This window comes from Eurosta solidaginis, chromosome 2 (assembly GCF_040869045.1).
Source record: "Eurosta solidaginis isolate ZX-2024a chromosome 2, ASM4086904v1, whole genome shotgun sequence".
In the NCBI taxonomy this organism is placed as follows: Eukaryota; Metazoa; Arthropoda; class Insecta; order Diptera; family Tephritidae; genus Eurosta; species Eurosta solidaginis.
The window spans coordinates 307,979,723-307,998,385 of NC_090320.1; the positions used below are offsets into that span (position 1 = coordinate 307,979,723).

At 36.9% G+C, this 18,663-nt stretch overlaps 1 protein-coding gene across 9 annotated transcripts in view; it reads right to left on the minus strand.

Moving 5' to 3' along the window:
• Positions 1–8,855: 8,855 nt before the first annotated feature.
• LOC137241431 (serine-rich adhesin for platelets) overlaps positions 8,856–18,663 on the minus strand; it is a 54,434-nt gene continuing 44,626 nt past the window's right edge. For 8 of the 9 annotated variants that reach the window (XM_067769029.1, XM_067769024.1, XM_067769027.1 and 5 more), the window contains one exon: positions 8,856–14,595. In XM_067769029.1, the coding sequence (XP_067625130.1) occupies positions 13,456–14,595 (1,140 nt within the window). In that variant the 3' untranslated portion in view covers positions 8,856–13,455. The remainder of the gene's footprint in view (positions 14,596–18,663) is intronic. The other variant, XM_067769028.1, reaches the window with a different exon arrangement.

The following is an 18,663-nucleotide window of genomic DNA, read 5'->3' on the forward strand; positions in this document are numbered from 1 at the left end:
ATAATACACGATATGTGATCTCCAATAGTGCGAAAACCTACAGAAAGCGAAAATAATTTAAATTAGAGTGAAAAAAGTCAGGAGAAACTTAACATAATATGGAGCGCCCAACTTGTAATATGTGTTCCTAAAGCACAATTTCAGCAGGGCTGTTTACACAAGTCGATTGTCTGAACGATTTTTCTACGTTTAATCAAATGTATAAGAGCAAATTTACATAAACGCTTTGGTCGCTTCAAAGCGAAGATAACGGCAAGGCGTTTCATTTTTTTTGCGTATAGCGCTGTCAAACCGTATGCACGCAACCAAATCGTGTATATTAATCCGCCTTTTTTTGCGATGCTTCGCCAGACTGATGCGTTCAATTTAAGGCCGCACCTATATATTGAGTTGAGAAATTGTCAAAGGTTTTTACAACCCTTTCGTTTCAAAGCGAAGAAAATGGCAGAAAGTCCCATTGTTATATTATGGGCCTGTCAAAGCGTCAGATCGAAGCAACACGACCAAAGCGTATTTGTAAATCCGCCTTAACGTATGGCGCTGTGAAAGTCCCTCGCAAATAAAACATTTTTTCTGCAATAATATTGTTGCTTTTTTATTTAAAAATGCTGTTACCACATTCTTGTATTACACAAATATAATGGACTTGGGTATAGAAAATGAAGAAATACAAAAAAATATTTTACCGATCTACATAAAAAGCTTTTAACAACAATTTGAAAAACTGCGTTTTCTTTGCTTTTTAGACTTAGAGAAATTAACCTCATTTAGTAAATTATTTTAATAAATATCTCTAAGGCAAGGTGCACATGAGGCTACGCGTCATAAAAATAAAAATAAATGTAAGGCGCGATAGCCTCCGTAGAGATTTTACGCCGAGCTTCTCTTCCAATTTGCGTCGTGCACCTTTTAATGTTTCCTGCAAATTGGCCGGACGGGACCTACTTGTTTTATGCCGACTCCGAACGGCATCTGAAAGGCAGATGAGTTTTCACTGAGATCTTTTCATGGCAGAAATACACTCGGAGTGCTTGCCAAACACCCGCTTAGACAAATTTTCTACTAATTGAAAAACCTTATTTCTAAAATTTTGATGTTGCTTTGCCCGGGGCGTGAACCCAGGATCTTCGTTGTAGTAGGCGGAGCACACTCTCATCACACCACCGCGGCCGTCATAAACGCGTATTCGACGCTGCAACCGAAATATGTACGCTGTGATGTCGAACACATGTACTTGAATGGAGAGCTGCGCACGAGGCGTCAACTGCATGAAAGCGACAAAGCATGAAAGTGGCATGTAGCTAGGCGTACAGCAATGTTGGTCGCTAGGCGTAAATAGTTACGCCTAGAAAAGAGCAAGAAGATGTTTGTTTACAATTTTTCGTGTGCAAACTTTTTTTTTACTCTTTTTCACTTATGCGCGGTGGTGAAAACTTTCCTTCTTAATTTCATACACAATCAACTTTTGTATAAGGTAATTATACAGCATAAATTAATTTGTTTAATTTTGTTAGAAATATTTTTCTTTTTGTAGCGACGCATAGTGTAACTTTTTTCACTTTTAGGATGCCAAAATTAATAACAGCCAAACCAATGGAGCAATTCATTTGAAATGTGTGGTTGCAGATATCTAAATCTGATTTGAGAAATAAAATGGGCGTGATCCGCCCACTTTTTCCCCTTGCCCTCATATAAGGTGAAATTTCACATAATCATATTTTCTACTTTAAAAGCATTTTCCAGTGCCAATATAAATAAAAATAGTTTATATTTATTTACTTTAGCTTAGAGGCTTTTGATTAATATTTAAAAAATTCAAACACAACATAGGTACATATATTTGTAAAAACTGAATCGAAATACATACTTATAAATAAAAGGTAATATTTTAACTGGTATAAGGTTAGTCGGAACCAATATCGTCGACATGCTCTGGTTCAGATAATAAGCCAATAACTTCACTAGTTAATGCTCGCCGCTTTGACCTAAGGGTTTTCCGCAAACTGTTTGTGAACGGGTCTGACGATATCAGCAATCTGGGCAGCAGATCCAAATTACTACAAATTCTGGACTTTTTTGTGGTGAAAAGTTCACGATAGTTTCGTGCATCTTTGTTTCTGGACTCTTGAGCTTCTTGCGAAAGTTGACCAACTTCTTTCCGGAATCTATTTTGGATATGTTCGTTCTTCTTTTTCATCTTTTCCTTCTTTTCTTCGCCCCGCACACACCAGGTCTTCATTTCCATTCGATAAGCGATGTGTAGCATACATTCCATGCATCGTATCCAAGAATGTAAAGGGGGAAATTCCGAAAGCCAGAATGCTTTTGTCAACATTTCGCTCCGAAAGGGCTCGCATATTGTTCATATCTTTTGGAGAAGCCCCACATATGTAGCACTTTTGCGATGATGTATGTATATGCCGACAGAGCGTTAGGTAGACGTTTATGTGATGTATACATACATATGTATATTCCCGAAGCACTCAATTGCTTAGAAGTATCACCCATAATGGCCGACCCTCAGGTAGGCGTGCATACATAACATAAGTTGATGGGATAGGGGCACAAATCGTTAATTATGGGAAAACTCATATGACGAACAATGAAGGCTATTCAGTGCACAAGTTTCCTTTTTCTGGGTTTTCTACCATTTCAGGTATAACTGTCTTTTTTGGGATCTAGTATTGTAGACTTGAATTTAGGACATACCATTGTTAGGTCACTGCGCTTCTTACGTGAGCGAGAGCATAGATACCTTAAGTTGGCGATTACAAAGAAAAACACAAAATTTCGCAATGGTTTGTTTTTTTATCTAAAAATATATGAAATTCCCTTTAATGTGTATGTATTCGTTCACTGGAATTGGGCGGAATCAGGCAAGTTTTATTCTATTGAAAACGAAAAATTTTCTAAGCTTACCAAACTTTTAGTGGCTGTCTAAAACAAAAAAAAGAAATTAAAAAAAAAATGCCTACATGGGTGAAACTTACCAAGGCTGTTATAAACTACCCAGGTATATTAAATAAAATAGTTTGAGGTCAAAACAGGTATCGAAAAATCCACCACGTGACCACAAATTTTGGATTGTGTAATGATTTTTACACTTGTTTCAATTATCCAAGTTTCATAATGCTTATCATGGTGATCGTGGGGTTTTTACTTTGCTGTGTATACATATTCTTAAAAGTTGGTTATTAATCTGTTGCATGTCAAAACATTTTTGAGATTGGAGAACATTGTTTTTTGGACTTTTGGCATCCTAAAAGTGAAAAACGTTGCACTGTGCGACGCTTGGAAGTAGAGGAATTGTAGCTACATGAAATATCTTGTACGCGTCTATGACATGTAGCCTCGTGTGCACATTGCCTAACTCTGAACTGGAAAATTTTCACCACGATATAAAATTAAAATGTTGCTGAACACAGCAGCACTTATGTGACTACATACATAAACCCTGTTTCAATCTTTTATGTCCCTGCACAGAACCTAAATTGACCGTTTTCAACAGAAACAATAATAGCAACCAAGTTTTTCCCGTTATGCCGAGTGCGTGTTAGAAATAAGTCAACACACTTGTACTTATCCACAATGGGAATATCAACAGGTCGAAGAGGGTTTTAGGGAAAAATTTCTGTGCGGACCTAGAATGCACCAGTGATACGGTGCGACTGAGGAAAGTCCTATCTATGGGAGATGCAGTCCAGAGACTATTAAAAAAGGTCCCCGGGCAATGGTCACACAGAAGTGAAGAGTTCCTTGAGGCAGATGATGCGGAAGAGTCATGTAAGAACGTCTACTAATACGGACCTGGCAATAAAAACTTTTGCCAAGTTCAAATCGCAGGGTCCAGATGGGATATTCACTGCTATGCAGTCACCTGCACTCGAAAGACTACAGGCTTATTACTTTGACATCTTTTGTAATTTAAACCCTAGGGGGATTAATAGATGCGTATATTAAATCAAATACGAATGAGAAATTATTATCTTGAATATCACATCATTACACTATAGGCAAGTCTGTCGATACTGCATTGCATAGGATGGTCATGAATATAGAGAAAGCCCTGGAACACCGGGAATATGCCCAATGTGTTTCTTGACATTTCTGGAGCTTTTAACAATGTCTCGAAATGAGCAATCATGGACAGTCTCAACTCGATTGAAGTAGCGGCCTTAACTCATTTCTTCGGCTCCATCTAAAGCTGCATATTGTTCACATCGCAACAAGGTGTATGCGAGGCAACAAAATCTGTAATTAGAGGAACACCGCAGGGTGGGGTTTTATCACCATTGCTGTGGACGCTACTTTTCAACCAACAGCTTAGGCGGTTTTACGGAGGACCAGTCAAACTTACGGCATAAGCAGATGACGTTTCAGTCATCACAAGCGGAGAATGCCTAACAACAATCAGCTCTCTGATGGATCAGGCACTTTGAAATGTACATGTATGGGCATCTGGAGCCGATTAGTTGGCAAAGGAGGGTGCATAACTCGCTGCATCCATGGCAGAAGTAGGAACAGGTGACCACGGGAAATCAGATGATTGATACTTTTTTTTATATGATTTGACACTTCAACTTCCGACGCAGAACGATTTTAACATTAGCCCATTTATTTACAAGAACAAAGTACATGGAATTTGAATTTATATTTGTTTGTACATATGTCACCGTGCCGCCATCTTGTATGGTTCCGCCGTGGCAGAATCGACGGTGGACGTCCCAATCCGTATGGGAGTAATGAAAAGGAGACAGGAGTTGCCTTTGATCAATCAAGCAGGAAAGTTGTCGACAATAGCGCGGGGCAGCAAAATTTCTGAGATCATGTGCAAAGCCTACGATATTATACTCACAAAGTGGCTCATAACTCTGAAGAGAGAAGACTGAAGGCTCACGATGGGCATACTAACTGGACACTGCCTTCTAGCGTCATATGCTTATAGATTAGGCCTTAGCAGTAACAGCAAATGTAGGAAGTGCGAGCTGCAGGAGGAAAGGGTTGAGCACGTTTTGTGTTCGTGTCCTGCGCCTGCTAGGTAAAGACAACAGTTATTAGCGGCGGCAGAGTTGCTAGGTCTCCGGGCACCAGTTAAGCTAGGTCCTAGAAAATTTCTAGTATTTGCCAAGAGTACGGAGTTGTACTATTTCATAAGTCCTGGCATCTAATTGGTGCTCATTTGCTTGGTCGTCAAACTAATTCTGGTAACATTATGGACACATTAATTGTATGTGGGGTCTACATTGACCGGCCAGTTAAACCTAACCGAACATGGAAAACTTTCTACGTTTCCTTTTTTTCTAACAGAGAGAAAACCTCTAGTTTTAAACTTTTCAGTGAAAATACCTCAGGAGTCATGCTATTTCCTTATGAGCCTCGCTAAGCAGTACACGAATCGGGGTAAGAAAATTTCCAAAAAACTGCAAAATCTTGAGTTAAGAGTAAGCCCCGGGATTTCGTACCTTATACTTGACGAGGCCTACAAAAAAAGTAGCATTATTGTCCAGGTATTTTTCGGTGTCACGCAGTGTTATTCGTGATTCTGTTGTACTCACACATCTTTGCGGAAGGGTGTTCTGCGCCGAAGGGTAAATTGCTTAGCCAATGTTGGGCGTAATAGCTTTTTCTGAATATAAATCCTATGGCCCCGTCCCTAATTTTTATGTAAATAAGTAAAATGCTTTAATTTTCACTCACGGATTATTGATACCGTTATCAAGACACGACTTTCGACACCTCTTCTGACATTTAGTTTCTAAGGCCGGTGTGGTGTGGTGCTAGCGTGCTCCGCCTACCATACCGAGGGTCCTGGGTTCAACTTCCGGGCAAGGTAACATCAAAAAATTAGAAAATAAGTATATCTAATCGGGGTCGCCCCGGAAGTGATTTGGCAAACACTCCTAACGTACTGCTGCCATAAAAAGCTTCTCAGTGAAAATTCATCTGCCTTGCATATGCCGTTCGGAGTCGGCATAAAAACATGTAGGTCAATTCGTAGGGAAATTTAAAAGGAGCACGACGCAAATTGGAAAAGAAGCTTGGCCCAAATATCCTGAGAGGTAAATCGAGTACTTAACTTTTTTGATCAAGTATATAAATAATAGTCCTTAGTTGGTCCAACACTATATACACCATCCATGGTATTTCTAGGCAGAGAACCGTTTCGCTAGCACTGCCTCCCGATGAAATGGGTTTCCGCGGATAATTTTCGAACCGGAAAAACATTAAGTTTCCGCCTCGGATTTTAAATTTTTTCATAAATACGCGTGCTCGAATACCGCTTTCAATCACTTTTGGAAATCAAAAATTAGACCACCAAGGTGCAAAACAGGCCAAACTTTTTTTTAAATGAATAAATATGATTTTGTCGATCAATGGTCAATGTTATGAAAATTAAACAATTTCGCGTGCTCTCACAAAGCAAGGAGTCTTATATTTAAGTATTCATCTAGCGTCCTTATTGTTATACTTACATACTTTATTGGCGCTTAACCGTTTAAACGGTTATGTCCGTCCAACAAGGCGCGCCAGTCGTTTCTTCGCTGCTATAACTGGCTTCGACCAAGGGCATTTAAATCGTTTTTCACCTGCTTCTTCCTATGCTTCCGATAAAAATATTTTCTTTCATCGCATTTCTTGGATTGCGGTGATATCTGCTTTTGCCTCCACTAGTATATGAACCAGCTGCACCAATCCCATTAAGGGAACGGACATTTAAGGTGCATGTCATCAAACATTTGCAGGGGTCGCCATCATTAAATGGTTGTCATTTTTATCCGTGAATTTTTGTTGCTTTTCATTGGAGTGTGGTTTAACGTGTGCAGGTCCTAATCGCAGCGCAAAAACTGCTCAGTGGCGATACTTGTACGTTTATATAGCGAGCCGCTTGAGCCAACTTCCTACATCTGCTATCATTGACCTAGCCTAATTTAAAGGCATGTGACGCCAGAAGGCAGTGTCCAGTCAGAATACCCGTCATTAGTCTACAGTCCTCTCTTTTTAATGATAGAAGCAACTTTGTTAGTCTAAGGTTGTAAGACCTGCACATAATCTTCGACACTTTACAGCCCCGCGCTTGAACCCACGCCTTTCCTGCTTAGTCGATCATGTGCACCTCTCGCCTTCGCTTAATTTCGCCCAGTCTAATTGGGACGTCTACGGAGCATGCTTCAAGGGATGCGCCCTTTTTAGCCAGTCCATCCGCTTTTTCATTCCCATCTATTCCCATATGCCCTGGGACCCAATATAGATGTATGCTTCTCCCTGTCCCGATTCTCTCCAGGGACTGCTTACACTTAAATTACTTGTACTGCTCCGTACAATAATCTGGGATCCAGAATAAAAAGCGAAGACAATGCCAACCCACAAACCAATCGGAGAACCAAAAAGTGCTTCCATAGACTGGGTAGAAAATTTAAAAACAGAATAGTCTTTCGAAGCCTATATTAATCTTTCATCATATCTATCCTGATATATTGCTCGGTATCATGGCCGGTGCCGAGAAAAGATGCGATGACCGTGATACAGTATATGTATATTGAATGAGGTTTAATCCTCAGCTGTAGGAGATTTGTGCAGACATGAGCATAGTGCAATGTTTACAAGTCAGACGGGTTCTTAGGAGGGGAGGGGAGACCTCCACTGAGTTATGAAAATAGGCACAACCTTTTTGGTGCTCTCATCTGGCGCCAGTAAGCTGGAATGTCTGGATTAACTTGCCGTTTAAAAGACTAGTGTATATCGTTATAAATTTTGCAATTTATGCAATGTTTTGACCATTGGAAAGTGCTATAAAGTTTCTTGAAAACAAGTCACTGGTTGAAAATTCCATTGAGAATTAAGGGTAAAAGTCTTATTGAGAGGTCCACTGCTAATACGCTACCAAAAATATCGAGAGGTGTCAAACGACGCGTCTTGACATCAGTATTGAGAATCCGAAGGCGGAAAATAAAAATTTTAACTCGCAAAACACTTATGTTCACAATTTTTTTGTGGGTACATCAAAATTACAACAACCACATGAAAATCGCCAACTTCAACTGCAAATATCTCAGGACAGAGATAAAGTTTTTATTTGCCGGATTATTGTTGTCGAGGTCAATACGCATCTTTTGACACCTCTCTCGATATTTTCGGTAGCGTATTAGAAGTCGACCCCTCAACTAGACTTTTACCGAATTAAGAACTAAGATATTAAAGTGATGTTTATTTCCTTATTGTAATGCTGATTTTATTTCATAAAAACTTACCACATCACCAAGAGGATAAATCCTCTTGTCATCACATTGAGCGCCGTTTGAAGCATCTTCAGTTAACGCTGATAAGGCACTTTAATTGACAGAAATCGTTAGTTTATCTGTCGAATGAATTGTCGCTTAGCGTTAAAACAAAATAGAGTAAACGGTTCTAAGGCTACAATTAAGTTTCAAATACGATCAGTTGATGCATACTAGAGCGTACGATTTCTCGAACTTGTTCGAGAAGAGATTTCTCGCGAGTCTCGCCTTTTCGCGAGATTCTCGAATCTCGAATTACTCGTAAGGCTCGCGAGCTTCTCGACTTTCAATTCTCGCGAGATTCTCGAATCTCGAAATACTCGCGAGCTTCTCGACATTCAATTTAATCGATTCATTGGCTGTTTTATATAGAGCTTATGATTTCTTCTGAAGCGCAAGCGAAAATTTCCACAAAAACACAACTAAAAAACACCGAAATGTATAGAATACTGCCAATGCAGCGTCTGAATTGAAAGTCGAGAAGCTCGCGAGTATTACAAGTATTTCTAGATTCGAGAATCTCGCGAGAAGCTGTGCGCTCGATGTCTCGTTAAAAAAATAAAATATTGTGAACAAAATTATATGTATAATAAATATGTTTTGAGTTAAATGTCATTGAAAAGCAATATAATAAAAAAAAATTCACAAGTAAAAAAAACCAAGTGTATAAATACTGGCCATACAGCATTTAAGATTATGTCGAGAAGCTCGCGAGATTTACGAGTACGTCGAGACACGAAAATCTCACTTGTGTTCGAGAATAAATCGTGAGCTCTAATTCATACTGAATTCCGAATAAAAATCGTTGCTGTTTTTCGACATAAACAGTAAGTACACATTTATTTTTATTTTTCCTATTTTTGTATTTAGAGTCTGTTTTTTTTTTTTGCAATTCTTGTCAATATTTTTTATATTTTCTAAAAAAATCTTTCTAACTAATACATGCATATCAAAAAAAAAAAAAAATTAAATTTCAAACAATTATTTCTTATGACTAAAGTCCAGTTAAACAAGGTACAATAAAATTTGTTTATGTGTTTGGTTTTTCGACATCTTATATATTTTTTGTATGTATTTTTAGTGTATGTACATATGTACGTATGTATGTACAGCTGATGGTAAAAAAAATATCAGCAAAAACTATTAGGAAATTTAGTCAGTTATTTTGCTCTTATTGAATGAATTTTATAACTAAACTATCTATAGGGGCATTCACGTCATATCTTTACCAACTTATCTGCTTAAAAATTATTTCTCTACAGTGTATTTTGTTTTTGTAAACTGTGTTAAAAATATAAACATATAAGCAACTAAGCTGACTATGTTTTTGAAAAATGCGAAAATTCGAGAAATTTTGAAAATGTTAGATTTTCACAAACTTCTGGAATACTCGAATTTTTTGGAAAACATTTTAAGATAACGATAACAATTTTTGCTGCTATTTGTGTACTCGCAGATGTACGTGCTTTCAAATGATTCGCATTTTCTAGTGACGACTAATAAATCATTTTTTTACAAAAATTGATGATTTGAATTTCGTTGTTTTTTATAGACAAATAAAAAATACATACAGGCAAATACATTCTAATCAGTCAACGACAATAGACATTAAAGCACGTGGCACGTCTTAAAAAACATCTAGCACATACACACATTCATACTTACTTATGCATATGTATGTATACATGCATACAAAACTTATTATTTTTTTTTTTTGTTAAGACTAATCGACTACTATATACAAACATACATAGGTATGTAATTCATACATACATATGTCATATTAACAGTTCAACCAAAGAGGATAGATATAATAATAGGAGCCGTCACTCGTTATTTTTTAGGCAATTACTCGATGTAAACTGTGAGGTAGTCGCTACTTTTTTTATGAGGGACATTTTTGAATTGCCTCCCATTTATCCATGCGGTGTTGTCACTTTATGCAAACGTGATTTTTGGAAAGAGAGTTAAATAAATAATTAAATACAGTCGGAAAAATAAACCCAAATACCCCATGAGAATGTATAGAAGACATTTATAAACGTCACGCACAGTTTACATCGAGTAATTGCCTAAAAAATAACGAGTGACGGCTCCTATTATATCCATCCTCTTTGGTTCAACCACGTTATTTAATGCGTATTTATGTATGTTTGTACACACATACATACATACGTATGTATGCGTGTACTTTGTTTATTCTTTTACATAAATCATTTTTGTTTTCTTATTTTCATATTGTATAAATTTCTTATATGTTACACAGTGTATATTCTCATAAAAAATATATAATAAAGAGTTATACCGTAGAAAAGATATAGTAAACATATATGTGTGTACATACATACATATGTAAGTATTCATTTTGAATATGTATAGTATGTATGTATGTATGTAGTTACATAAAACAATAGTTATCAAAAGATTTTTTACGTTTTAAAAACATTTAAATTCTCTAGTTCTAGTTTTACTTATTTATCTACGCATATTCATACATACATACACACGCACGTGTATGTATGTTTGTATGCATTTAGGTTTTCTTGTATACAATGTATATTTGTTTTAGATACATACATATATGTATGGGTATGTGTGTGTGTGTGTAACTATTTTTATGTATATATGTAATAATAATAAAAAAGACGACTGACAAAAAAGCGAGGTACATAATTCTTTGAATTCATTCTAATAAATAGATTCTGCTCCTTTCACTTGACTAATTTTATTTTTTATTTTTGTTAAATTTGACTTGACTTGATTTTAAAATTGTATATATGTGACCTGGAATCATGAAACGACCCTATTGTGCGAAAATACCGTTCTTCACTTTTTGAGTAATTCTCATAGGAAATTTAATGCTCTTTCCAATGGAACAAATCGCACTTTTCTATCTTTCTTAGTTTTTTCACAAATCGCATTCAAAGCCAAATCGGACCATATTCCAAAATTCGTTCACAACGGCCGGCCGCTACACAGAGTCAAACTAAACAAAAATTTTAAATGCGTTTTTCTCGAAAACTTGTTTTCGCACAATAGGGTCGTTCATGATTCCAGGTCACATACATATGTACTTTTTTGTTTTTGAAGAATGTTAGAAAAATTCAAGGCTCATCACGCTAAAGGTTCGACTAGCTTTTTCCTTTGTGAAAATAAGTCAGGGACCGTTAATAAATATATATATACATATATATATATATGTTGCTACATTTAAGTAAATCATATAGAAGATGGTCGTTGACACTGAGGATACTAGGAGCTTCGGAGCTAGGAAATTTGTTTTATAGAATCGGAACTGGAACCGAAAGCGGAAGTGGAAGCATGGTATAAAACACATACATATGCATGTACACATATTAAATTTAAAAGGAGTATGAATAAAGTAATATAAAGGGAATGATATCAGAAGTTTCTTTTGTCAGTGGTTAGGGTTGGTGGTATGAATTGCTAAGAAACTGAAAAGGCGACTTCTGTTATTCATCAGATTCCAAGCAAACGAAACCGAATAGAAGAATCAAGGCGCACCTATTTTGGGCCAGAGAGAATACTTAAAAAATGGAAGCACTAAAAAAAAGTGCCCAACAGAAAAATTTATATCGAAGTTGTAGCAGTCGTAATGATATCTGGTTATGTACATAGCTTCAAATTCTGAGATACACTTTAGAATCAAGAGGACGAAAATTTTGAGCTCGATTAATATTCGATTCATATATAATTAAATGGATCATTTATTTTTAGTATTCCAGTATGGAAAATATTTAAATAAAAATAAAAGTAATTTTAAGTTGTTTTCGAAGTCGCTAGAAGTCGTCCGGAAAATTGGCTTAGCCATTAGTTCTAAACGGTTTCTTCTAGAGCTTTAAATCAACTGATGTGAATGATGATAGGATATTGACTCCTATAAAAATGGAAAATCGAAAATTTTGTCGCTTAAGCCCATTTGGCGGTTATGAATATACATGAATCTGCATATATATGTATGCGTGTGAACGTTCTTGAGTTTTTTAAAACAATCTCCAACTGTAACTCAATTAAATGACATTTAACATAATCTTTTTTTGTTCCAGAAGAATCGTCTAAAGTAATGCATCGCAATTGTAAATAATTAAAGAAGTTTAACTCAGTATTTCTTTAAGTGTTTATATGGTATGCATTTATGTATATATGTATTTATGTAAGTAAAAAAACAATTTGTACTGTAAGGATTTTTATTTAACGTTCAAAACGTGCATTGGTGTTTTCGATGTATGCAGAAACACCCTGTATTAGTTGGTCAAATCTTTGAATCTTTTCCCTATATTATTCGAGTCTTAAATTCGATGACTAAAAACCAGGGCAGCACATTAAAGCAATTTTTTTTATCAATCAATGAAACAAAGAAAACCCTCAACTATTTCACTGCAGTTGAAGAAGTACATTGAAGATTTGCTTTAAGATTATATGAAGGAAAATTTTTTCCAAGCGGGCTCGTACCTCGGCAGTGATTAAAAGCTTTACAGTGAAAACTCTTCTGCTTTGCAGATGGCGTTCGAAGTCGGCGTAAAACAAGTATGTTCCGTCCTGCCAATTTGAAGGAAAAATTAAAAGAGAGGCTCGGCCTAAATTCTCTACGGAGGTATGTCGCGTCTTGTATTTATTTGTTTATAACATCTTCAGCTACGCACGTCTTGAGTTGTGGTAAAAAATTGTTTCGTTGATAGAAAAAAATTGTGCTTTTTTAAAATCCATGGGCCATGTGTCGTATTAGAGTACGACACGTATGGAAAAACAATTTCACTTAAATGATAGATATGAATCTGGCAAACTATTCGTAAAAATGATAATAAATTATGGATATTATGAGTGATCGTAGTCACTATTTCACTTATTTCCTTAATCCAATTCACGGCTTCAGAGCTATTGCGATTTAAAGAATTTATTTCCATCATGGATCGTATAACACGATACGGTCCCATAATTTTTGTTCATACTGTTGTGCAGCCCAGTTAAAATCCATGAAAGCTAAAGATTATTTAAATACGATTTCTTATTATGTTACGGTTCTTCTGGAAATGTTGTTATCTGTTTTTCTTTTGTTCAAACTTAATTATAGGCAACAGAATCTACAAATAAATGATATCTTTATTTTTGTGTGCATTGATTACGTTTAGAAACCCTTACGAAGCTTTGGTAGGAGCTGTCATTTGGGTTGAATGTGAGCACTCCTTTCCAACTCATTAAACTGTCCATAAAAGAGTACTTCACTTATCAATTTCTCAGCTATTATTCTTTGTGTCCGATCCATTGATCGTAGCTTTAACGACACATTTGATCCGATAAAATCGCAATCATCCTTGTTCAGACTTTCAGCGTAAAGAGCCGCCGCTGCCGCAGCTGCAGATGTGGATGCGGTTTCTTGTGATCCGCTCTTAATACGCACACTCGCTGTAGTAGCCGTCTCTTCTGATAAACTCTCATTTGAGAGTAATGAGTTCATGAGCATTTGACCAGCTGTTGTAGCAGTCGTCGATGCAGAATTTAATTTGCGCATATTTAACGGACCATATTTCTCATCAATGGATTCGGAGGAACGTCGTAAATTTCTCGGTAATACGAATTGACTAAAGTCTAATCCTTTGGCGGCAGCGGCAGCAGCAGCACTAACGCGCAAGTCTTGAGCAAAATCATCTGGATCTACACCGGTAAGGCGGTTCTCATCCGTGGAGCTGTATGAGCGATGCGATTCCGGCGGTACAGGTGGATGCGGTGCATGAAAATAATCGACGAGTTCACGTTTTATATCCAAATCGTCTTGATCTCTTGTGGTACGGCGACGTTTTTCATGCGTTACCATTGAATTTGTATTTGGTATTGGACTAGAACCGCCTTCGATTGGCTCCACAATAGCAACCGTCCCTATACCTCCATTACCACTTCCAAGAGCACCACTACTGCTAGCATTACTACCGCTGCTAGGCCCCGTAACACCACCAATACCAGTAACAATGGCGCCACCATCGCTACCTCCGCTAACGTTGTGTATGCTGGACGGTGTTGTGCGTTCGCGTTTTGTTAACATTTCATCTTTGTCTTCGATATCGGACGTTTCCATTGGCTTTTGTGGACTGGAGGTCATATCGCTGTTACTACTACCCCCAAAAAGGCTACGTGTTGCACTACTCCCCACATTAAGTTCACTTTGGGAGCTAGAGTAGGGCATTGGCAAAGGTACACGCAATTGATTCCGATCGCCACCGATGGGCGGTGAATATTGGCCGACGGTATTCCACGTGTCAAGTGTTGTGGTGTTCGCTATGAGCATCGGTAGGCTAATGCCCATCTATAAACAAAAAGAGAAAAGAAAAATTAAAATATTCCGTTCTAATATGTTAAGATTTGAATAAGTTTTTGTGGTATTGCAAAAGAAAAAATAAATAAATGTGGGATCGTAGAAGTAATGTCTTTTATTATTTAAAACGCTTTTAACTGCTTTATGGATACACCAAATTAGGACTTTTTCTTGCAATGATATTTTTCATAAAGCCCATTTCATTCGGATAATTTTCGCTGAAATTACTTAATATCCAAAATCTGGAAAAGTGACAACTTTGGTGTCCTAGAAAATATTGCTCCCCGTACAAAGCTTAACATTTCATACTAACACTTTAGCTCCTCACGATTTGCTATTGTACCCCAGAAATGAATATGCAGAGTAAATCGTTTGCAACATGTTGCTCATGCTAGCTGCGGGAAAAACTGGAAAAAGTGGTGGGACGCAAAATGGTTTAATTGTATGAAATGTTACGCACACAAGTCCGAAGGACACTATTTAACAAGTTCAACCTTTAAATTCAAATTAAAAGTAAAGTGTTTAACAAGTTAACTTTGAAATGGAAGTTGACACTACAGTAACGTTTTTATGTATAAGCCCTATAAGGCCTCAAACCTCAATAAAAAAACTTTACTTAGTACCAAAATGTGTGAAGCTAACAATTTAGACAGCACCAAATGCGTAATTTTGGGTGAAAAATTAGAAAGGCGGCGCATTTTCTCATACAATTCGCGTTTTCCAAATGACTCATTTGATAGCATTTCATTCGGCCTGCAAATGAAAGCCACATACCTGATTCACACGCACTTTAAGACATTCCTCGAGTTCCAATGAACAGTGATCCAGATACCGATAAAAATGTAACATGCAAATGCAACAACAATGTGATCCATATGTAGCAATTTTATTATACTCAGCAGCAGAGCTCACAGAGTATATTAATTTTGTTCGCATAACGGTACCCTGTAACGGCATAAACTAATCGAGGTAGATATACAGCCCAATTCTAAACGAAAATTTCGTGCGAGTTTTTTCCCTTCTCCCATTCCTCGTATTCTAAATAAAAATTCCTTGTGAGTTTCTTCACTTCTCCCTTTCTTCCTATTCTGAACAATGTTCAAAAAATCTGAAACCGGTTATGGGAGAAAAGTAGGTATTATGAATGTGAGGGAGAGGGAGATTTCTCTGCCATTTCTTAGGAATGTTTTCACTTGTTAAATTAAAGGGAATGCATTAAGATAGTTAAAGGAAATTGGTTCTTTTAAGAAAGAACACTTATTTGTACAAATTTGCGCTAAAATATGTATTTACATTCTATGACAATATTCTCACTGTTAATACAACAACAACAACAACAACAACAACAACAACAACAACAACAACAACAACAACAACCACAATATTCTTTATTTTAAGTCGAAAAGTATATCATAAGCAACGGAAGAGATCTTCGCATATTTGATGCAGCCATCCAGAAATTGGGCAAGGATTTTTTAAGAAGGCTTAAATAGATTTTGGCATATGGCGAAAGGGGAACTGAACTCGACTTGGCCGCCAGAAAATTGCTTTGCAGAATGAATGCAGGCAACTTGTGTTATCCCGCCGGTCTTCTTCTTATGCTCCTCTGTTGATGTTGCTGTGGCACCAATTCTTTACTCATTTCAGTGAATACCACATGAAATACAATTATGTGCATTGTTTATACCTTTTAAACAAAGTGGCAACAATAATTAAACTTTACAATTTTTTAAACAAAATAAGAAATGCGCAACGAAATTTCAAACGACAAAACAGCTGACTTCGAAAATTCGAAATTCCTATTCCCCAATTATTCTTCTCCCTAGGAGAAAAGAATTGGAGGAATTTTTCCGCGGGAATAAAAACATCCGCGAGAACAAAATTCCGCGAGAATATTTAGAATTGGTCTGATAGACTTCTACATATATAAATGATCTGGGCGAAACAAGAAATTCATTTAGCCATGTCCGTCCGTCCTTCCGTCCGTAAACAGGATAACTTGAGTAAATTTTGAGGTATCTTGATGAAATTTGGTATGTTAGTTCCTGGGCACTCATCTCAGATCGCTATTTAAAATGAACGAAATCGGACTATAACCACGCCCACTTTTTCGATATCGAAAATTTTGAAAAACCGAAAAAGTGCGATAATTCATTACCAAAGACGGATAAAGCGATGAAACTTGGTAGGTGGGTTGACCTTATGACGCAGATTAGAAAATTAGCAAAATTTTGGACAATGGGAGTGGTAACGGCCACTTTTAAATTAAGGTAATTTAAAAGTTTTGCAAGCTGTAATTTGGCAGTTGTTGAAGATATCATGATGAAATTTAGCAGGAACGTTACTCCTATTACTATATGTGTTCTAAATAAGAATTCGCAAAATTGGATGACGGACATGCCCACTTTTTAAAAAGAAAATTTTAAGTCAAATTTTAACAAAAAATTGAATATCTTTACAGTATATAAGTAAATTATGTCAACATTCAACTCCAGTAATGATAAGGTGCAACAAAATACAAAAATAAAAGAAAATTTCAAAATGGGCGTGGCTCCGCCCTTTTTCTTTAATTTGTTTAGAATACTTTTAATGCCATAAGTCCAACAAAAATTTACCAATCCCTGTGAACTTTGGTAGGGTTATATATCCTATGACGATAACTGTTTTCTGTGAAAATGGGCTAAATCGGTTGAAGCCACGCCCAGTTTTTACACACAGTCGACCGTCTGCCCTTCCGCTCGGCCGTTAGCACGATAATCGATATATCTTTACTAAACTTAGTTCACGTACTTATCTGAACTCACTTTATCTTGGTATTAAAAATGAGCGAAATCCGACTATGACTACACACACTTTTTCGATATCGAAAACTTAGAAAAATGAAAAAAATGCCATAATTCTATACCAAATACGAAAAAAGGGATGAAACATGGTAATTGGATTGGTTTATTGACGCAAAATATAACTTTAGAAAAAACTTTGTAAAATGGGTGTGACACCTTCCATATTAAGTAGAAGAAAATGAAAAAGTGCTGTGGGGCGAAATCAAAAGCATTTGGAATCATGGCAGGAATACTGTTCGTGGTATTACATATATAAATAAATTAGCGGTACCCGACAGATGATGTTCTGGGTCACCCTGGTCCACATTTTGGTCGATATCTCGAAACGGCGTCCTCCATAGGTCCTCCGTAGGTGATAACGATCACTCCCTTTTAAAATGCTCATTAACCCCTTTCATTTGATTCCCACATCGCACAAACACATTCTAGAGTCACCCCTGGTCCACATTTATGGCGATATCTCGAAAAGGCGTCCACCTATAGAACTAAGGCCCACTCCCTTTTAAAATACCCATTAATACCTTCCATTTGATACCCATGTCATACAAACACATTCCAGGGCACCCTACGTTCATTTTCCTAAATCGTGATTTCCCTTATTTTGTCTCCAAAGCTCTCAGCTGGGTATGTAATGTTCGGTTACACCCAAACTTAGCCTTCCTTACTTGTTTTTGTTATTTTCCGATTTAGTGTCAAAAACGTTCTGAGCCAGAAATCGACGGTATGGTTCCGCCATTATGAAATCGTTTAGCTAGTTCGCTCAAGCTCGCTTGTGAAAAAACCACTTATAACAAAATTGTTTTTAATCCATACTATACAACGTCAAGAATTCTCAATATATCAAGATCTGTTTGCTATTGTCATAAACAAAATTTCACATATAATGACGTATTATGTATTTTTCTTTTGTGTGCTGTGTTTTTATCTATGATCGTAGGTATGTGGGGATTTCTTCTCAGAAGCGCGCATTCCTAATTCGATTTTGGGGGATTAAAAAAAAAATAAATGTAAGGCGCGATAACCTCCGAAGAGATCTAAGGCCGAGCTTCCCTTCCAATTTGCGTCGTGCTCCTCTCCATTTTCCCTACAAATTGGCCGGACGGGACCTACATGATTTTATGCCGACTCCGAACGGCATCTGCAAGGCAGATGAGTTTTCACTGAGAGCTTTTCATGGCAGAAATACACCCGGAGCGCTTGCCAAACACTGTGGAGG